This window comes from Podarcis vaucheri, assembly GCF_965113315.1.
Source record: "Podarcis vaucheri genome assembly, chromosome: 10".
NCBI classification, from domain to species: Eukaryota; Metazoa; Chordata; class Lepidosauria; order Squamata; family Lacertidae; genus Podarcis; species Podarcis vaucheri.
The window spans coordinates 69333100-69355398 of record NC_138748.1 but is presented as its reverse complement, the minus strand read 5'-3'; the positions used below and the strand labels follow the sequence as shown (position 1 = coordinate 69355398).

Sequence of the window (22299 nt, the reverse complement as noted above, 5' to 3'; positions counted from 1 at the left end):
GGGAGCTACTAGTAAACTTTGAATTTAAGGTTTAAAATCCTGAGATGATTGCTTTAAAAAGCACGTTGTGCTGCCTACAATTAATATGCTTCTGTCTCTGGTACGGAGCTTGCGTGGCTGCTGGAACAGAATAGTTTCACTTTTATTTCTGTTTAAATCAGTTTCGCTTTTCACTAAAATCAACGGCTGCTGTATAGAAGCACCGAACACATTTCCCTCCCATTTGTTAACACTGAATGTTTATTTGGTTGTGGTTTTCTTTTGTGTAAAACCTGAATACAGTGTGCCGCTTTCAATCCAGCCCTCTGACAACGCTCGTGGCACATAGCTGTCAACTTTTCCCTTTTCTTGCGAGAAATCCTAAGGGAATTTCCCTTTAAAAAAGAGAAAGAACAGCTATGTCATGGCATTTAACACTGGTTTTTCTCCCCTTCCTTTCAAATCTGCAAAGGGCAGATTGATAAATTGATAATCCCAAAGCATATAAACTGATCGTCATTTTGGAATTAAAATTAATTTAACATGGAGTCACTTTTAGCTCAAGTTTTTTGCCTCCTTGATAATGCACTTGTGGTTTTTAAAGAGTCGGGGGCGAGGAGGAAGGTTGCTAAGTATGCTGATGATACTAAAATATAAACACAAAATTAATAATGTGTGCAGACAATGTTGGCAACTGGCCTGCTATCAGGGCACTCAGTATTTTAATGCTAGCTCTAAATGTGTGTTATTGTGTTTTTAAACTATTGCTTTTAACTAATGTGTTGGTATTTTAAAATGATGTTTATAAAATACTGCCAGCCGCCTTGAATCCCAACTTTGGGAGAAAAGTGGGATAGAAAAACACTGAATGAATGAATAAATCAATTTCTGTACTTTTCATGTGGAACATACTAAAGGTTTGTTTAAGGATTGCGCAGATTCAGGAAGGATTGTCCTATATGCATTAAAATGGCCAAAAAAATCCGATGTCAAAAGCAAGTTGACCTAATTCGCCACACCTTCAAAACGTATATATTTGTAAATTCAGCAGTTTACAAAACATGTATTGCAAAGTAAAATTACATATTACTGAAAAGCACATCAGATTTAGATGTCTGGGCAGGCTTGCCTGAGCGTAAAACATGCCAAAAGCAGTATAGTGAAGTTGCATACCCTTAATATCAAGTGGCAAGGAGTTCCAAAGGTCAAGCACTACCACACTGAAGGAGCGATTCCTTGCAAGTGTGGAACAGACATTGTGTGGCGCTTTCACTTCCTGCTTTTTGTTACTCTTTTGCTCTCCCGAGAAATCCTGCGGTAGAGTACTTCCTGGACAATAGCGCCTTTGACTTGAACTTTTCTTTTTCTGAAATGCTTCCTCACTTCCTGCTTGCAGAAAATTAGTATATCGGAGAACTGGGTCTGTGAAGATAATAACTCCCAGTGTGCAGATCCTCTGCAAACAATGACTTTCTGTTTTTCCCAAACTGAAGTCTAAATTTATAACGCCCCGGAAGCAGGGCTGTGCGATAAATTAATATCAAAGGTGGAGACTTAACAGCGTCCCAGGGGGGTAGCTCAGCTGAACATACTTTGCAGATAATTTGCAGGCACGTGTTTCCAACTTTGTGCTCTCCCGATAAGAAATAAATGATGATAAACCCTCCCACAAACGCGAGCTATTTCGGATTCACCGGTACCCTCCCACTTAGAGCTCAGCTAATTATGCAGAGCCTGCTAACGACCCAGGAGGAACCTCCCACGGCTAGATAATCAAAGAGGCAAGGTAAACGAAGAACTGGAAAGCTCTTCTTTCTTCCCCCACCAGTGGGGGGAAAAAAGAGGGGGAAGAGTTTTTGTTTTTATTCCTGGTGGCGTTTATGTGGTTAAAGGTAAAGGGACCCCTGACCATTAGGTCCAGTCGTGGCCGACTCCGGGGTTGCGGTGCTCATCTCGCTTTACTGGCCGAGGGAGCCGGCGTACAGCTTCTGGGTCGTGTGGCCAGCATGACCAAGCCGCTTCTGGTGAACCAGAGCAACGCACGGAAACGCCATTTACCTTCCTGCCGGAGCGGTACCTATTTATCTACTTGCACTGGCGTGCTTTCAAACTGCCAGGTTGGCAGGACCAGGGACCGAGCAACGGGAGCTCACCCCGTCGTGGGGATTTGAACCGCCTAGGCTCTGTGGTTTAACCCACAGCACCACCTGCGTCCCTGTTTATGTGGTTGGTTCCCCCTAAATACCTTTCCTCCGTATTAAAAAGGAAGAGTGCATTTTTAATTTAAGGAAGACAATCTTTTTGCTTCCTTGCTCTCCCTCCCACCCAGAGATTGGTGGGATGAGGGCATTTGGGGACCCTCCTTATGTTGGGGTGGGCGATGGAGGGGAGAAGATTTAGCTGGCTGCCTTACGCTGAAATGGGAGGTTGGGTACTGTGTGCGAATGATGGGAAGGGCGTTTTTTCTGTAAAACAGTGCAAGCAAATGCGTGTCTACTCACAAGCAGACCTTACTGAATTCAACAGGGCTTACTCTTAGGATAGTATAAGTTTTTGTTTTTTGAACAATGGACAATTCAACTCTTTATTGCTATGTGTGCGAGTATCTGAGAGAATAAACACACATTCTCCTATACATTTCTGTCTCCATGTGGTCCCAAACAAGTTTAACCTTTTAGGGTGGAAAATAAGAACTTACATCTGAGTCGTACATTCTGGCTGTCCTTCAGGCCCTTTTGATAAATGAGATAATACTCACACTTGACAATATTAGGAATTTAGTTTCTAACCGTACAGTCTTATCTCCTCAACCCTTGAGATACCATACAAGTTAATTTGTGCAATTATGTAAATGGATGCAAAATACATTCAGATATCTTGACAGGGAAACATTCCTATATAATATGAAGTTGAGATAAATTATGGCCAAGAAGTACAAATCATGAAATACATACTACAATGATTACTCAAAAAATAATGACTTCAGAATTTGATTTAACTTGAGTTTTTGGGTAATAGTAAAATAAACTGGGTAAAAGTTAGAATTATAGGGGCGAGTAGAAGTTTAGTTGAACTCAGTGGGGCTTATGCGTGCAGAGGCAACTTGGCTAGTAAATCACTTAAACTTCTCATAAATTAGTTGAAAGTGTATTAAATAGTATACTGTATGGAAGCTTATTTAATTTTACTAAATCTACCACTTCTGCCACCGCCCGGAAGCCTGGCAAGGCCCTCCGCCACGCAGACAGATATTGTGATATATCGAGAGATCTAGCTGGTGATATATTGTGATGTTGCAAGCCAGATATTGCACAACCCTATCCGGAAAGGACTGTATTGTGTCATTTTCCTGAACATGCAGCTGTTCTTCCAAGGGGGAAGAACAGGCTTTCTCGTGAAATTACTCCCTCGTTCGTCATAGCCACCAGCAGCCATGGTCCTTGGCATTGCCTCTCCCTGTGACTCACAACTTTTTTATAGGGTTCTTCCTGTGCGTTGCTTTGTTAATAATGCTTTTAAGAGCCAGGGTGCGCTCCTACCAGTGGCCGCACCTCAGGCCGTGGGGCTCTCTGGTCCTTTAGCAACCCCACACTTTGACCCTCAAGATGCTCACAGCCCCCAATGGCAGCCCCATCTCCCCCAGTTTTATTGTGCTGGCATCGCCTCACTACGGCTACCTTAAGTCTGTTGGGCAGGATTCGACCAAGTGCTGCTACTAGCACAAGGGCTTCTGGCTGGGCAGAGGAACTCCCCACCACAAGACCTCCACCCCCACAAAGCTGTTAGGAGGGGGGGTTTGTTGCACAAATAGTACGATAGTGTCGTACTGTAGCAGCTCAGCAACTCAACCCTGGGATTTAAAAAAATAATAATCTAACCCCATTTTCCTTAGGTTTCTTCCCCAGACTCTTAATTGCCAAAGGGCCCTGGTCTTTTCGCGGTCTTAAAATTGCCAGGGAGAGCCATTATTATATTTATTACCATAATTCTTTTCATCCCGCCTTTTCACTAGACCGGGACTCCGGGACTCAAGCCGGCTTTTGCAAAAAAAACATTGCACACAAAGTAAAGGTAAAAGGTGCAGCGGGTGAAGAATGCCACGGCGAGGCTCCTTAAGGGCTCTTTGCACGGGATCACATTCATCCGGTGCTTTACCAGCTGCACTGGCTCCCAGTGGAGTACAGGGTCAGGTTTAGGGTGCTGGTTTTGACCGTTAAAGCCCTATGCAGCCTAGGACCCACATACTTCCGGGACCGCCTCTCCTGGTATGCCACGCGGAGGACCTTAAGGTCCACAAATGACAACATTTTCGAGGTCACAAGGTGGTTAGATTGGTCTAAACTAGGGCCAGGGCCTTTTCAGTAGTGGCCCCGACTTGGTGGAACGCTCTGTCCCAAGAGACTAGGGCCCTGTGGGACTTGACATCTTTCCGCAGGGCCTGCAAGACAGAGCTGTTCCGCCTGGCCTTTGGTTTGGACTCAGTCTGACCCTTATGTTTCCCTCCCCTTATGGTTTTGATCTATGGGCTACTTTTAAAATGAGGCTGCATTTTAAATTTCATTTTAACCCGTATTTTAAATTGGCCCCCCCCCCCATTATGTTTTAACTGTAATTTTTACTGTTGTTAGCCGCCCTGAGCCGGGCTCTGGCCAGGGAGGGCAGGGTATAAATAAAATTTATTATTATTATATTATATTATTAAAGGTACCCCTGACTGTTAGGTCCAGTCGCGGACAACTCTGGGGTTGCATGCTCATCTCATTCTATAGGCCAAGGGAGCAGGCATTTGTCCGGGTCATGTGGCCAGCATGACTAAGCCACTTCTGGCGAACCAGAGCAGCGCATGGAAACGTCGTTTACCTTCCCACCACAATGGTACCTATTTATCTACTTGCACTGGTGTGCTTTCGAACTGCTAGGTTGGCAGGAGCAGGGACCGAGCAACAGGCGCTCACTCCGTCGCAGGGATTCGAACCGCTGACCTTCTGATCGGCAAGCCCTAGGCTCAGTGGTTTACACTGCAGCGCCACCTGCAGACAAAATATAGAAGGCTAAAAACATGCAACATGTAACAGTTAAAAAGCAATAAAGCTGTAATAGAATTAAAGCCATGGGAAATCAAATCCATTAGGATTGCCGAATAGCTCAGTTGGTAAAGCTTGAGGCTTGTGATCTCAGGGCTGTGTGTTCGAACCCCATGTTGGGCGAAATATTCCGGCATTGCAGGGGGTTGGACTAGATGACCCCTGTGGTCCCTTCCAGCTCTGTGATACCCTCTGTGAAGATATAGATAGTAAAAACTGCACAGTGCTATTTTGAAAGCCTCGTGGTGGCCTGTGTCTAAATGGCCTAGGCGGGGAGTTCAGGATCCAGCTGATTGGCTGGATCTAGGATTCCTGCCCCCCCCCCCAATTCCTGACTCAAGGCAACGTTAAATTCTTCGATGGAATATATTTTTAGATCTAAAAGGATCCTGCGATTCTGTAGGATCACAGACTGCGCTATTAGGCACACAGTCCTCTGAGAATCTGAAGTTTGTAGTCCTCAACGCTGGTGAAAATTAGGCTTCAAAATGCATAGGCTGTGTCTGTAGCAATCGCAGAAGTCAAAGAAGGGCTAAATAAGGAGCCCGCTAGTGATCTGCACTTCTCTTTTTCTTTCCTTGTGTGTTGCCAAACCAGAATCAGTTGTGCAAAATGGCAGACTAAATTACTGGGCGTGCAAGGGGAGGAAATCATGCACACATGCTCAGTTTGCAGTGTTTATGCAGGCTGTAGAATTTCCTGGTAATGCCTAGTTGAGAAGCTTGCTTCCTCTTTTCAAAGCTCTGCGTACACGCGGCCGGTCTTAAGATCTGTCACCGCATGGGCGAAAAAACCGGGTGGATCTGATTCATTACGCTCTGTCTTAATGCAGGGCGAACTTTTCTCCAAACAAGAGAGCCGCTTTGCCAAGGGAGAACTTGAGGAGGCCTGCGTTTTACTCCTGCTCTGATCCGAAACAGAGGTAAAACTGAACGTTTGCTGAACTCCCAACAATCTCTTTCCCCATTCCACGTGGCTCCTCTCTAGAGGAAGCCTTTCGACAGACGTCGCCCTTTTAGTTTCAGTTTGCGTTTGGTGCTGGGACTTTGATCGTTGCCGCAGCGCAGAAGGGAGGATTCATCCGGATTGAGAACAGCCCTTTGCTTAGCTCTCCAGCAGTGCCGGATTTATGTATAAGCTAAACAAGCTATAGCTTAGGGCCCAGAGTGGGACCCCACCCCCAATTTCACTGTTAATATACGACCTCTTAATTGTATTTCAGTTCAACAATTACTTTGATAAAATACTGTATTTTTTGCTCTATAGGACTCACTTTTTCCCTCCTAAAAAGTAAGGAGAAATGTGTGTGTGTGTGTGTGTGTTACGGAGCGAATGCAGGCTGCGCAGCTATCCCAGGAGCCAGAACAGCAAGAGGGATTGCTGCTTTCACTGCACAATGATCCCTCTTGCTGTTCTGGCTTCTGAGATTCAGAATATTTTTTTTCTTATTTTCCTCCTCCAAAAACTAGGTGCGTCTTGTGGTCTGGTGCGTCTTATGGAGCGAAAAATACGGTACATATTTTGTTATGTGCAAATGGCTTTAGATACCTATTAGGTCCATAAATTACCATATAGCATAAAAGGTAAAGGGACCCCTGACCATTAGGTCCACATGTGGCCGACTCTGGGGTTGCGACGCTCATCTCGCTTTACTGGCCGAGGGAGCTGACGTACAGCTTCCGGGTCATGTGGCCAGCATGACTAAGCCGCTTCTGGCGAACCAGAGCAGCACATGGAAACACCGTTTACCTTCCCACTGGAGCGGTACCTATTTATCTATTTGCACTTTGCTGTGCTTTCAAACTGCTAGGTTGGCAGGAGCAGGGACCGAGCAACAGGAGCTCACCCCACTGCAGGGATTCGAACCGCCAACCTTCTGATTGGCAAGTCCTAGGCTCTGTGGTTTAACCCACAGCGCCACCCGCGTCCCACCATATAGCATATTCAACACAAAAAACAGTGACAGAGGTCAGCACCAACACTTTGAATTGTGCTCAGAAACGTACTGGGAGCCAATGTGGGTCTTTCAGGACCGGTGTTATATGGTCTCGGCGGCCGCTCCCAGTCACCAGTCTAGCTGCCGCATTCTGGATTAGTTGTAGTTTCCGGGTCACCTTCAAAGGTAGCCCCACGTAGAGCGCATTGCAGTTGTCCAAGCAGGAGATAACTAGAGCATGCACCACTCTGGCGAGACAGTCTGTGGGCAGGGAGGGTCTCATCGTGTGCACCACATGGAGCTGGTAGACAGCTGCCCTGGACACAGAATTGACCTGTGCCTCCATGGACAGCTGTGAGTCCAAAATGAATCCCAGGCTTCGCACCTGGTCCTTCAGGGGCACACTTACCCCATTCAGGACCAGGGAGTCCTCCACACCTGCCCGCCTCCTGTCCCCCCAAAACATTACTTCTGTCTTGTCAGGATTCAACCTCAATCTGTTAGCCGCCATCCATCCTCCAACCGCCTCCAGACACTCACGCAGGACCTTCACCGCCTTCATTGGTTCTGATTTGAAAGAGAGGTAGAGCTGGGTATCATCTGCATATTGATGGACACCCAGCCCAAATCCCCTGATGATCTCTCCCAGCGGCTGCATGTAGATGTTGAAAAGCATGAGGGAGAGGACAGAACCCCACAAGTGAGGGCCCAGGGGTCCGAACACTCACCCCCCCACACTTTCTCAAAAAAATCTGGTGCAGCATGAGCAAATGTTTACACTGGGCGTGATCCCACACGGATCACGTTTGCAACCCGCAGCGGAGCATCTGTGCATGTGCAGGTTGCAATTCGTAGCTTCTGCACATGTGCAAAGCGCAATTTAGCGCTTCTGCACATGCACGGCTGCCGAAACCCGGAAGTAACCCGTTCCGGAAAAAACGCAACCTGAAGCGTCTGTAACCCGAGGTATGACTATTCTGAAAGTGTGGCCCAGAGGCAAAAGCTTGAGGACCCCTTGAATTCTGGGACATGGTCTACGAGGAGATGAAAAAAATATCAAAGTTTACATTTAATAAAAACCCAGAAGTATTCCTATTAGGGATTCTTTTTTGTTGCTTTTTATTTTTTAAAAAAATATAACATAATTGTTACAAAATATAAGCAAAACACTACAAATACATACACACATATACACTTCAAATAAACACATATACATGAAAAAAGGAACAAAAGAGAAAAATGCTGCAACAGAATTCCTGTTTTGATTTATTCTTTATTTTTTTCTGATAGACTGTCTAATTCTGCATATTCTGTCAGCTTTTGGATGCAATCTTGTATAGAGGGGATTTTGTTACTCTTCCACTTTGCCGCGATCAGAACTCTTGCTGTTGCCATCGCGTATAAAAAGATACCCTTCCTCTTTTGCGGAATATCCAAATCTGTTATTCCCAGGAGGTAGGCCTCTGGTTTTTTATTGAAAGAGATCTCTTTCAATAAAAAACCAGATCTGGTCAGAATAAATCAAAACAGGAATTTGTTTCAAAATGGGAGGTTTTCAAAGAATATTTGAAAAATAAATACAGTAGTTTAAATTCTGTCGCAGCATTTGAGGAACTTCAGTAATAGTTGCAAGGTAGATATAAGAAATTAGATATATTAAGAAAAAAATTAATTATGATAAAAATGTGTATTGACAATAAGTAATATGAAATCAAAATATGGAATAGACGGGAGGTTGGGTCTTTAGTGTTAAGACCAATATATGTTCTATTGTTTGTTAAGAAAATTATGTGTCTGTGGTTATTCCTGTGTGTAATTTGGTATTTGTGTGGGTTTTTTTTTTCTTGCTGTATCTTTTTTATTGATACAGCAAGGAAAAAAACCCACACAAATACCAAATGAAAGAGAAAGAAAGAGATCTGCATTTCTTTGCAGTTCTGCATGGATTTAGCATTTTTTTGCAGTTCTGCATGGATACTCTCCCAGAATAGCTGTATTTTCCTACATATCCACCACATATGGTAGAAAGTTCCTGAGTTATCTCCGCATCTCCGACAATTACTTGACACATTTTTATACCAAAAAATAAAAATAAAAAAATGAGGCCTTTAATCATAATAATGATATTATTTCTTTCCTGAAGAGGGGAGGAGCCGGGCTGCCTTTAGGCTCCTCCTTCCCAGGACACGCCGCTGCGGCTGACTGGCTTATTCGCGGATCAATCAGCCTGTCAGTCAATCAGACCTGTGGGTTGCTTTCTGCCGCCTGAGGCGACGCAAAACGCCTCACGGCCAAGCCGGCCCAGAGGAGGCTCCAAGTCTCTTTGCAGGCCCTCCTCGCCCTCAGCCTGCCATTACGGGCAGGGCTACTCGTGAGCAAGTCTCCCCCATTGGGGTTGCGAAGAGGGGAGAGGAATTGCCGCCCCATAGATCTGAGGGGCTGAAGGTTCTTGCAGGTGGGCCCCAACCGACAAGAATATTCTTTTTTTATAATATTTTTTATTAGTTTTTTTTAACATATCATTTCCAACACGCCCAACCGACAAGAATATTCTTTTTATAATATTTTTTAATTAGGCTTTTTTAACATATCATTTCCAACACGCCCAACCGACAAGAATATTCTTTTTTTTATAATATTTTTATTAGGTTTTTTTTAACATATCATTTCCAACACGCCCAACCGACAAGAATATTCTTTTTTTATAATATTTTTTATTAGTTTTTTTTTAACATATCATTTCCAACACGCCCAACCGACAAGAATATTCTTTTTTTTATAATATTTTTTTTATTAGTTTTTTTAACATACCATTTTCATCAGGAATTAAACCTACTTTGACATCTTATTCAAATTTTTGACTTCCATCCATCCTGTCTGAAAATTTTCCAGTCTAATCTCTCAGTATGCATTTCTTATCTTCCCTATTACATTTCAAACTCATAACCAATATCTCTATCTTTTCCTACTTTGTAGCATGTCGTATATTTCTCCTTACAAAACTTCTAGCGTAATTTGCTGATTACAGTTGCTCTTCAAATAATTCATAGACTTCTTCCAATCTTCTGCAAATCTCTGGTCCTGCAGGTTTCGAATCCTTCCTGTCATTTTGTCCAATTCTGCATAGTCCATTAATTTCGTCTGCCATTCTTCTTTTTTTTAATATATTTTTTATTTTTATTTTTTAACATACCATTTCCAACAGTAATTAAACCTACTTTGACATCTTATTCAAATATCTGATTTCCATCCATCCTGTCTGAAAATTTTTCCAGTCTAATCTCTCAGTATACATTTCTTATCTTCCCTATTACATTTCAAAGTCATAACCAATATCTCTATCTTTTTCTACTTTGTAACACTTCGTATATTTCTCCTTGTAGTCCTACTAGCGTAATTTGATGACAGTTGCTCTTCAAATAATTCATAGACTTCTTCCAATCTTCTGCAAATCTCTGGTCCTGCAGGTTTCGAATCCTTCCTGCCATTTTGTCCAATTCTGCATAGTCCGTTAATTTCGTCCGCCTTTCTTCTTTCGTCGGAATTTCTTCTTGTTTCCATTTCTGGGCTAATAATACTCTTGCCGCAGTTGTTGCATATAAGAACAATTTAACATCTTGCCTATTCATGTCCTGACCTATAATACCAAGTAAAAATGTTTCTGGTTTTTAAAAAAATGTATATTTCGACATCTTTTTCATCTCATCATATATCATTTCCCAGAATGTAGATACAACATAAATGGTTCCCAATCTTTTTTGAAGTCTCTATTGTCTTAGTCTCTTAATCTTTCAGTTAGTCTTGCCATTTCAGCACAATCCATTAGTTTTCTTTCCATTCTTCGTTAGCTGGTATCTTGTCACTTTTTCCATTCTAGAAGGTTCTCTTGCCCAGGGATGGGCGGCAACCATCTTGGCCTCCCCCCTCAGGGCCAGGAAGATGCGTTGGGCATCATGGCGTCCGGCTTTTCCGGGCCTCTGCCGCCCGTTTCGCTGAATTTCGGGGGGAAGCGGCCAGGCGGCGCCGGAAATGCGCGGTTTCCGCCGCCGCCTGACGCCGGAAAGGCGAAGTAAAAGCTTCGCCGCGGCCTAAATGGTCTCCGCAACTCTCCTTCCCCACGTCCTTTGAGGTCCATTCGGCCTTTACTAGGAGCAGGGTGGATAAAAAGAAATCAATGATTTAATTTAAAAAATAATAATTGGATTTTTTAAAAATTTAAATCAGATTTTTAAAATGAAACGCTTTCGGAGGAAAAATCTTTCTAAAGATGCTTTTTTCTTTATACTTTTTTATTTAAGTTACAATTTGATTCCCTCCCCTCTTTCTTTTTCCTTTCTCCTGTGATGAGGCTGCATTTTAATATTTTAATGTTTCAATATTTTAATGTTGTATTTTAATCTTGTTTTTAAGTTGTATTCATTCAACTTGTTTTTATTATTGCTTGTTAGCCGCCCTGAACCCGGCCTTGGCTGGGGAGGGCGGGGTATAAATAAAAATTATTATTATTATTAGTCCAAAGGCTACTCTCCTTTCTCACGTTCTTTGAGGTTCATTCAGCCTTTACTAGGAGCAGGGTGGATAAAAAAAATCAATGATTTAATTTAAAAAATAATAATTGGATTTTTAAAAATTTAAATCAGGTTTTTAAAATAAAACGCTTTCAGAGGAAAAACCTTTCTAAAGATACTTTTCTGTTTAAGTTACACTGTAGTCCAAAGGCTATCCATCAGGAAATAAGGATTTGTTTTAAGTTTTTCATGTGTGCTGAAACTCAGTCTAAGTTGTTAGGAGTTTTTGTTTTTGGAGGAAATGATTGTTTTTCTCCTTCCAATCAAGTACAGCAGAAAAGCTGTCCAACTATAAACATTTAACTTATTGAACCTCGCAATAATTTCATAATTATCTGTCTATGTATTCCTAATAGTATAACCAAATCAGTAATTTTTGATATAACTGTCAAAACTACTCTGAAAATTTATTATTCCAAAAATGAAACCTTCCTCTGGTTGTCTATATTAAGATTATACCAGCAAGAATGAGTCTTTCTGTAAAAAAATGATTTAAATCAACTCTTACTGACTAGTGATTTAAATCAAGTCTTACTGATTAGTGATTTAAATCGATTTGATTTAAATCAAATCTACCCTGACTAGGAGCCAAGCCATTTCGGGTGGGAGGCTCTGCCCTGTGGAACTCCCTGCCACTAGAAGTTCGGCAGGAATCATCACTGCCTCCTTTTAGACATTTTCAGGCAGGCCTTTGCAATGCGGTTTTCTCCTTGCCAACCACCATTTATTGGACTTCTTACAATTTATGTTGCGTACACCACTCCCACTATGGTTTTTTTTTTTACAGAAATGTGGTTTATAAATATGTAAAATGAGGCTAAGCTGTTGTGTTTTTGGATGTGTTTTAAAATTAAGGTGTACTAGAAGAGATAAACAAAAGTAAGGAGGTAAATTATTCCCCTCGGCAGGAGGTGGCAAATGACTCTGGCACAGGCCTGGAAAAAAGCCGGAAACACCAAAAATAGAGGACTGGTTCAATGAAATCAGAGGCATTGTACAAATGGCTAACCTTACAAACACAGTAAAACTTGGATTGAAAAGTTCAGCCTCTCTATTCCTGATGGGAATGAGAGAAAGTAAAATCTGGAAGAAATGCAAAGGGAGCAATTTTGGGGAAGTTATTTTATAGCTACATTGTTTGTTCTTAATTTCGTAAATTTACAAATTTATACTTTATTTATTTATTTATCCATTGCAGGTGGGGAAAGACTTACTTTCACATATGAAATTGTTTTGCGGTACGTGGGACACACGCACCTTAGAGGATCCTGCCAGAATTTGGGGGTGGATTTTGGTGAGGTCTAATGTATTGTGAGCTGGGAAGTCTCCAATTTGAAAATTGCCATTATTATTATTATTATTATTAGCCCCACCCATCTGGTTTCCCCAGTCACTCTGGGAGGCTTCCAACAAAATATCAAAAAATACCGTATTTTTCGCTCTATAAGACGCACCAGACCACAAGACGCACCTAGTTTTTGGAGGAGGAAAACAAGGGAAAAAATATTCTGAATCTCAGAAGCCAGAATAGCAAGAGGGATCGCTGCGCAGTGAAAGCAGCTATCCCTCTTGCTGTTCCGGCTTCTGGGATAGCTGCGCAGCCGGCATTCGCGCCATAAGACGCACGCACATTTCCCCTTACTTTTTAGGAGGGAAAAAGTGAGTCTTATGGAGCAAAAAATACGGTACCTTGGACTTGTGGGGAGACCATAAGCAAGTCCTTGTATCTTCCCAAATGCAAGGCCAGGATCATAACTCCGGCCTACCTGGCTGTGATGCTGTTCAGGTTACTGAGATAAATGCCTATAACACATATTGGACACAAGGAAAGGCCGCCATCCTATATGATTTACTTTATCTTATTTTTCCCAGCATTACTCGTATGAATTTTCTGGTTGTGAAGCTGCTGAAGACCCTTGGCAGACCTGCCCCTATGTAACTGTTAAATCCTCAGCACTGTGAACTGCAGAGAATGTCGCCATCAAACCACAAGAGCTCGTAAGCACCTTTAAATAAATATACGAAAACAAGTCATTTGTTCTTTAATTCCCCCAGTGGTTCTAAAACAGCTTTTACTTTCCATTCTTTCCCTTTTTCCTGTCTGCAGAGCTGAACGTAAGACAAAAGGTAAGAGCACTTCGTGTCGGTTTGGTAAACATATTCATTTTTGATGGATTTTTCTCTTTTCGTATTGCAATTTTAATATCTCCCCCCCCCCCCAACTTGGTTTTGGAAACTTTTAGCACTGTATTGTTCCTGGAAAGGTCAGCTCTTCATTCAGCAACAGCGACTGTGTGACATTGTTCTTCGTTCACCATTTAGTGGCTCCATCCCAGCAGAGTTGTAAGTGCAATGATTCATTTCTCTTTGCTCTGATGTCTGTAGAGGAATAGCAGGGAAAAGCAGGTGCATTCTTTAAAAAAAAGATGCAATATTTATATACCACTTCCCTGGCTGTAAAGTTGAGTAGAAAGCAGTTTATAACAATTACAGAGTGTATTTTTTAAAAAACCAACAACACTGGATGGCTTTTCCAGTTTCAAAACCAAAACATAGTAGCATCTGTGCTCGATAAAAATGACTCAAATATACTTTTTTACATGGTGGGTGTTCTAACTTCTCTCTTTTGTGTGCGTGAGACAGTCGGAAGGCTTCTGATTTTTGGAAGCAGATCATACTCTAAAGGAAGCGGTAGGTTGCACCCTGAGGCTTTTTCAATGGCTTTTGTTGTCTAATGTGATTCACAGAATCACAAAATAGTAGAGTTGGAAGGGACCCCATGGGTCATCTAGTCCAACCCCCTGAAATGCAGGGATCCCAGCTAGAGCATCCCTGACAGATGGTCATCCAACCTCTGCTTAGAAACCTCCAAGGAAGGAGAGTCCACCACCTCCTGAGGTCATCTGATCCACAGTCAAACAGCTTTTACTGTCCTATAGTATTATTATTATTATTATTATTATTATTATTATTATTAACATTTATGTACCATCGTACAGTAGCTTTCTGTTTCCCCAGGTGGAAAGTGTCCAGTAGTTTGATCATAAATAATTAAGAATTAAAATCATGCACCCCACCACCGAGACTGTTCCATTGTAACTATCCAACCTCCCAATACAGTGGTGCCTCGCAAGACGAAAAGAATCCGTTCTGTGATTCTCTTCGTCTAGCGGTTTTTTCGTCTTGCGAAGCAAGCCCATTGACGGATTAGCGGATTAGCGCTATTAGCGGCTTTTAGCTTATTGGATCAGCTGATAAGCGGCTTAGCGGCTTAGAAAAAGGGGGGGGAGGGAAAAAACGCAGGAACTCGCAAGACATTTTCGTCTTGCGAAGCAAGCCCATAGGAGATTTGTTTTGCGAAGCACCTCCAAAATGGAAAACCCTTTCGTCTAGCGAGTTTTCTGTCTTGCGAGGCATTCGTCTTGCGGGGCACCACTGTATCTCAGCACCTCTTGCGATGCTTTCCATTTTAACAGTACAAATTCTACAAACACCCTCTGTATCTCCTCAGCATCATTCCTCCTGCATATTCCCCGTCTTACCTTAATGGCACATGTTAGTTTATCATTGATAGCTATATCCCACACCTCTTTATACCATTCTTCCATTTTATTTGTGCAGCTGTCAGTAAATTTGTAAGCAAGCCCTTCATAGCCTGTGAACCTTCCACCCCCTCGTAAATTGATAATAATGCTACCTCTGGACTTTTGGTCAGCTACAACCCAGTGATTTCTATCCCTTGTGCCCCAAAATTGTACATATTTACACCCCCACCACATGTGAACATAATTCCATTTCCTGGCATCCCCTCCAACATAACGCCGGATATTCCTTGTTTATTTGATTTAATCTGACTAGTGTTAAATACCATCTCCAAACTAATTCATAATAATTTTATTTTATTCTTATAGACAACATTTTCAGCGTACGATTCTCCAATATTTTCCTCCAGCTTTGACTATCTATCTGACCTGTTGTCTTCTTTTCCTTCCCACACCTCTTTTAATTTGATCAATCTTCATAGAATCATAGAACTGTAGAGTTGTAAGAGATCATCTCCAAACTTCTGCAATGCAGCAGTCATCCCAAACTGCTGCCCTCTAGCTCTACCTGGTTTGCAATCTTCCACCCTCCGCATTTATGTAGCCCAGGCAGCTGGGCCACCGCGCATTTTGGGTTTTTGCTCGATGGCTCTCCAAAACATGGGCAACTCCAAAACACCTGGTTAGGATGGAACGGTAGAAATGCGCCCATAGATTGTAAGGAAGTAAAGCAGGAGTTGGGAAAACAGGACATTCTCAGCAACTTGAAATCCGTACTAGTAATCGCATTTAACAGCAGCAACAATAGTATGGAGGCATAAATGGAAAAATCCACGAGGGAGTGGTTCCTGGCATGTCTAGAGACAGCAGAAACTGACAGATTTAATTATTTAGTTTGGGGGAGAAATGGAAACCTTCAGAACGATAGGTTTGTAGAGAGATGGGCTTGAATTATCGATTTCTAGAATGCAAATTGCAGAAAGGTCAGGCTTGGAGAACATTTTCCAAGTAACCGTTTATGTTGTTTGATTTTTCTGGCTACTTCAGTAAAATAAAAGGAACCGTGAAGCAGCACAGTAGCGTGCCATAAAGCCCAGTTTCACAAACACTTAATTCAGTTTGATACAAACTCCCATGGTAACTCAGAAATAATTTATCAGAAATGAGTGCCGAGCACCAGCCTACTGCTAGTGGACACGATCTGGTAGGAAGGACCTTAGTTTAGTGGTAGGGCATCTGCTTGCATACTGCAGGTCCAGCGTTCAATTTCTGGCAGTTGTCTCCAAGGCAGGGCAGGGAGAGATCCCTGGCTGAAATCCTGGACAGCTGATGCCAATCAATGTAGTAGATGATATTGAACTAGTTCAGGATTGGATTATTATTGGATTATGGCAGCCCTGACACTTGCGGTGCTAATTCTAGCTCTCACTTTCAGTCCCAGGTTTAGTCCCAGAAATAGGCAGTATTTCTCAGTCGCAAAGAAAGAATGGCTTCTTAAAATGACAGAATATAAGGAGCTGGCAAAGTTAACAGCAAAAATTAGAGTTCAAAATGACGAAACATTCTTTAGGGATCGGAAACCTTTTGTAGAATATCTGAAGAACTATTATAATTGCATGGAAACACAAGCAGGATTTGAAATATGAGCAAGAGTAGAAAGACATTAAAGCTAATAATTTTGGGTGTATATTATGGTATAATAATTTAGGATGTACATATGGAATGTTAAAAGTTAAAATATTCTGTATTAAAGGGTAAACACAGAACATCGTGGAGGGGGGATGGGAAGACAGTGGATAAATCAAACATATTGTTGATAGTAAAGTATGTAGACTTTTGAAAACTAAAGAAACAATTTTTTATTTATTTATATTTTTTAAAATAATTTTTATTGAATCGTTTTATATTACAAAAAACAATACAGCCCAGAATATGATAATAATGAAAGTAAATATTTCCCCCCCTTTTATCTTCCAAAATCTTTTCTTCAACTTTGACTTCCTGTCAAGTCCCTTTGCATATGTTTTATCTTACATTTGAATGTACACAAAACAATAAACCTTTCTATATAATTTTTCTAATACATTCTGAAAACATAATAAATCCTTAATTGTAGTCCACCTCCTTTTAGTTCTAAAGAAACATTTTTTAAAAAGAGACTGACAGGTTGTTGACCTGTCTTCAGTTATGTTTTCTGTTAAGCCAAGTACTATATTTACGCAAACCTAATGCACCGCTGAATCTAATTGGTCCCCTAATTTTTGCGACGTTATCTGGCCACATTATATTCGAATAAATGCGGTAATTCTTCTCTTACTACGCAGGGGTCTGAGTAACAGAGGGCTTCATCTGTGTTGCAATGTTTTAGGATTGTCACCCGACAGGAAAGTTTCCGGGCATTCCTTGAATCTATAACCCCCTTTTTCTTTTGCTAGGCCAGCCAGACTAGAGATCAGGTATGTTGTGGGCATATCTGAGCTGAGAAAAAAGTTGCCCGAAGCTGTATTTGGGGAAAACAATTACACAAATCATGAAGGTACCGTTTTAAAATTATGTAAGCTGTGCAAAGAATTATTTCATTTCTTTATTAAAAGTGGTTATTAGTTTCCTTTCAGGGGTCATGTTTGCTGTCTGTGTGAGATGCTTATTGCTTTCAAACTTCTTCTGGCACTTTCCTAATTTTTCCATACCTGATCCCCCCCACAATCGCTCATTTTTAGAATTAAAATTGGAGGCATGATTTTTATAGCCAAGGAACGCTTACTTGGGGTAATAAGGATCTTGAACTGTTTTTAAAATGATCTGTGACGGCGAAATTGGATTGGGATTTTTCAGTTTTTAAAAATAAGTTTTAAGTTAAGCTATCGTGAGTCCAGCTTTCTCTCTATAGAAACGAAAGGGGAAGCGAAACTACCAAACAGCTAATCTAGCAACCGTATTTTGAGCAACCTCTCAAAATATGGTTGTGAAAGTAACTTAGAATTTTGCCAGAATCAGATTGCATTTTGTTACGGTTATACTACTTGGAAGAAGAGTATTGACACAGATTTTTGTTCCTGGCTGCCTACCCCACCCCCAAACACATTCCTGTGTTTACAGAAAGGCAAGTCCATACACAGTACTGCAAGGGGCAATCTGTTGAACTGAAGGAGTACATTTTACTGTAGGGGGTTAATTCTGCTCCAAGTTGGCTTTATCTTAACACCAGAGTTAGCACTCCGTTGTGCAAACATGCAGCATTGATTTCTTATTTGTTAGTTACTTTTGCATTAGGCTATCAGGCTTCATTAGTGTTGCCAAAAAAGAGAGACCGCTTCTCATTATCTTGGACTGGACAGCTCTTGAAATGGATGTTTGTTCATGTTACTTTCCATGCCCCAAAAAGTCTGAGCCACTTAAAAATGCCCTAAAATGCACATAGCTTGCCCAACATTTGAAAACAATGCAGCAGGAAATAAAAAAAATCAAAAAACAATTTTTTAAATCTAAAAAGTGCTCATCGAGTAAAATTTTATGAAAAGGGCAGATCCTTCCCCACCCAGCTAAAAGGTGAATGCCATAAACAGGCCGTGGGTCATAGCTACAGTATGAACAGAGTTAGCAACCAAAAAGCTTTGGTAATCAGGAATGTCTTATCTTGGCAGCTGAAAGCTGACAGTGATGAGGCCAAGCAGATTTCCCTGGCAAAAACATTAGACAAATGGGGGAGTAGAGGACTGTCCGCTGTAAAGAAGGACACATGTCCATTATTTACCATGAGTCCAGTATTTCACCTAGGATATTTACTTACTTTGGGTGGTGGTGGTTCGGTTTTGCTTTCTCTTTTGTTAGAAGTCTTGCATTCCTCTACCACATTTTAAGTTTCTCCCTTTGTAATGTTTTAGAACAAATTTAAAAGTTAGGATATGCATATAGGGTTAACATATTTTAAAGAGATGCTCAGTGTGAATTATCAGGGTTTCCCAGGGTTTTGGCTGAGTGACCCAGTCTTCTCCCCCTTCTGCATTACTGTTCATTTGGTTTTTTTATTTTGTCATTGTTGTGGCTTTATTTTAATTGTGACATTTGTAGAACCCACCCTGGGATTCTCAGGCAAAGGGTTAGCAATAAGTTCAAATAAATGAATACATAAATTCTGGGACAGTTACTGCATTCAGAAGTTAGGTACTGAATAATTTTTAAAACAATCAAGAGTTTTTGCAAAAATACTGAAATAAAAATGTGCTTGTTTTCTCTGCAGTCTGCCATCAAGGCATTTTGTTCCGATTATACGAAGTGGAAATGTTAAATCAAAATGAACAAAAAGTGAATCAGTTAACACAGGGCTTGAAGGAGAAAGATCTGGTAAGTACATCATGCTTTGGAGACCAGTTTTCTGTCCTGACTTTTGTGGAGTGATGTCTGCCAGTCCTTACCTACTGATCATTCCTAGCAAAGTAAGAATTTGCATCCCTTCATTTTGACAACCTTTGTGGCCTAGGACTTCACAGAGCCCCTTAATATTCTGATGTAACAGCAGAGACAGTTTGCGTAGGGAGCACCGCGGAGAAGGGGTTAACAAATCAGAAAACTGGGGATCTATAAATAGAAAAAGGGCAGTTTCCAATATTCTGTTGCAGCAGGACTCTAGGAATTTGCTGATTTATCTATTTGTAAAAGTATTTTTGTACTGCCAGATCATTTTCTGTTCCTCGAAAACTTGCATGGTGTCTCCTCTATTCTCTGCCTCAGACCCCCCCCACCCCACTTTGCCACCCCCAGTTAGCATCTTCAGGTTTCATTTTCCCTTATCTGCCTTCTTCCTGGACTGAGCTCCCAAGCCATTTTCAAACTGTAGTTTCTGAAGCTGGCTTGTTAAACATTTTGTTCTAAGCCACTCTCCCTGGTCTGGATGACACAACAGGCTATGGGTCAGTGGAAGTGAAACTGCACACTGCTAGAGTCCTTCTTCCAGCCATGTGCAGCCAATGGGAGGAGGGGAGAGCATGTGAACCCCAAAGATCCTTCCAGCTCCTGCAGGTCATGCTAAACTATGGTTTAGGGCAGGAGTTCCCAGCATGTCAAACATGGATGCAGTGGGCCCTTGAGGTCTTTCCTGGGCCCCCACAAAGCCTCTGAGTTCCCCAGCACCACAACACACACACACACACACACACACACACACACACACACACCTATACACGGTGCCCCCCTGGGCACGAGATGGCAAGGGTAGAAATCTTTCTCTCTAGGGAGGAAGTTGAATGCGTAGTGCTCTTTCCCACTTCCTCTTTCAGCTCTGGGCTGTTTAAGGCTCAGATTAATTCTCCCAGATCGGACTTTTGCCCAGATCGCCTGAAAAAAGCGACGTGCGTTTGTGTATCTTTCTGCCTCAGGACGACTCTCTTTTCACCGGAGCACAGCTCAAAGTGAAAGTAAAATGAAAGTAAAGGTCTGCTGTCAAAGCGCAGCTGTCAGTACTGAAAGTGAAACAAGGCTGCACCAGGAGAGTTCGAGGTTTCTACCTCCTTTTAAAATAGTTACAAAACAAGAGCAGCAGTCGTACGAAGATCTGGTTGTAGGTGTGCCTCTATTCAGGGCCCAGCTGCCCTTGCAACACAGCTGGTCTTGTGGAGCTGAAGACCTTGAGCTAGCCAGGCCCCGGTGGAAATGTCAGCTCCCACACAAGCTCAGGACAGCCGGGCTGTTGTGGCAATTACAAGACGTTCCTAGAATTGGCAGGGACTCCAAGGCTCGTCTTGTCCAGCCCCTGCCATCAATGTGTGTTAAGTTTTTGGAACACTGAGCAGCATTTTAAGGATGCTAGATTAATAAGAACAAGTAGTCTTGGGCTGCTGTTGCTTTTACTGTGTTCCATCCTACTTTTGTGATTGTAATTTGCTTTAGACTGTTTTTAACGTTGATTTTGAAATTGTTGTAACCCAACATTTCTAACAGAATAAGAGCACACCCACCAGCATTAAGAAAAAGTGCTGTTGTGGAACAGTGTTGGCTCAGGGAGACCTTGGTTTGAATGTAAAAGAGCTCTGCGGGATCTGACTGAAGATCCCATCCAGTCCAACATCTGGTTTTCTGCACCGGCCAACCAGCTTGGAATTCCCACTTTGCTGTTAAACTCACTGTTCTCTGCTGCTCTTCACCAGCCACACACCATACTTTAACCAGCTGTTGCAGGAATTAAAAACCAACCAACAAACAACCCTTTGGAGATAACAAAATGCACAAATTTGAACTGTGTGCAATGTACATTATGGACATTTAAAACAATTGAGAGCATGTATATTGCTTTGATGGATCAAACCAAGGCTCATGCAATCCAATATTCTGTTTTTACCTAAAAAGGGGTGTTAAACTGATCATAGCTTGAGAAGGGGAAGGATCTTGGTTCAGTTGCTGAGCACATGTTTTGCATGCAGACAGGGTCAGGTTCAATCCTTGGGTAGAGCTGTGACTGTTTGCAGTCTGAAACCTTGGACAGGTGCTGCCAGTTGGTGTAGACATTACTGAATTAGATGTACCAAAGGGCTTGACTCCGTAAAGGGTGGCTTCCTGTGTTCCTATGGTGACCTTTTTCCTATGCTTTGTAGGCACTTGTCAAATATTTAAATGACCGGGCGATTCTCATCCTGCTTTCCTCATCTGCCTTGGTAAAGGAAAAAGGTAAGAATAAAAGATCTGAAGTTTGCTGTGGTTTTAAAAAATATATCCACATGTGATCTTAATGGAAGAGTCAGATTTGAAGCTCTTACCAGTCTCCCTCTCTCTCCTCTCTGCAGATTCTGGCTCGGGCGAATCTACGTGTCTTCAGGCCTTGTTTTTAATCTCTTCCCCGAGGCCTAAGTGTTTAACAGGTAATATCCCTTTGCTTGGCCTCGACAGGCTGCATTCAGGCAGCACAATGGAACCTCGGTTGTCGAACGTAATCCGTTCCCGTTTGATTTCCGAAACGTTCGACAACCGAGGTGCAAATGCCGGTTGGCATTTTAAAAATGCAGAAAAGTGCCTCGGAAGCCGTTCAACTTCTGAGGTGCGTTTGAAAACGGAAGCATTCACTTCCGGGTTGTCGGCGTTTGGGTTACTTCCAAAGCATTCAACAACCAAGGTTCCACTGTATTTGATAGACTCCGCCCCATGTCACACACAGCCTTGTATCTCCAGGGACGTCCAAAGAGGCAAACTCTGATTGCCGC

At 42.0% G+C, this 22299-nt stretch overlaps 1 protein-coding gene across 5 annotated transcripts in view; it reads left to right on the top strand.

The window, feature by feature from the left end:
* Positions 1 to 22299, top strand: part of TASOR2 (transcription activation suppressor family member 2) — a 62328-nt gene that overhangs the window by 15801 nt on the left and 24228 nt on the right. For 2 of the 5 annotated variants that reach the window (XM_082238682.1, XM_082238683.1), the window contains exons 2-9: positions 5896 to 5985; positions 13440 to 13565; positions 13675 to 13694; positions 13811 to 13910; positions 17545 to 17645; positions 19350 to 19453; positions 21697 to 21769; positions 21886 to 21960. In XM_082238682.1, coding sequence (XP_082094808.1) covers positions 13540 to 13565; positions 13675 to 13694; positions 13811 to 13910; positions 17545 to 17645; positions 19350 to 19453; positions 21697 to 21769; positions 21886 to 21960 — 499 coding nt within the window. In that variant the 5' untranslated portion in view covers positions 5896 to 5985; positions 13440 to 13539. Of the gene's footprint in view, positions 1 to 5895; positions 5986 to 10912; positions 11095 to 13439; positions 13566 to 13674; positions 13695 to 13810; positions 13911 to 17544; positions 17646 to 19349; positions 19454 to 21696; positions 21770 to 21885; positions 21961 to 22299 lie in introns of those variants that run through there. The other 3 variants (XM_082238686.1, XM_082238684.1, XM_082238685.1) reach the window with 3 other exon arrangements.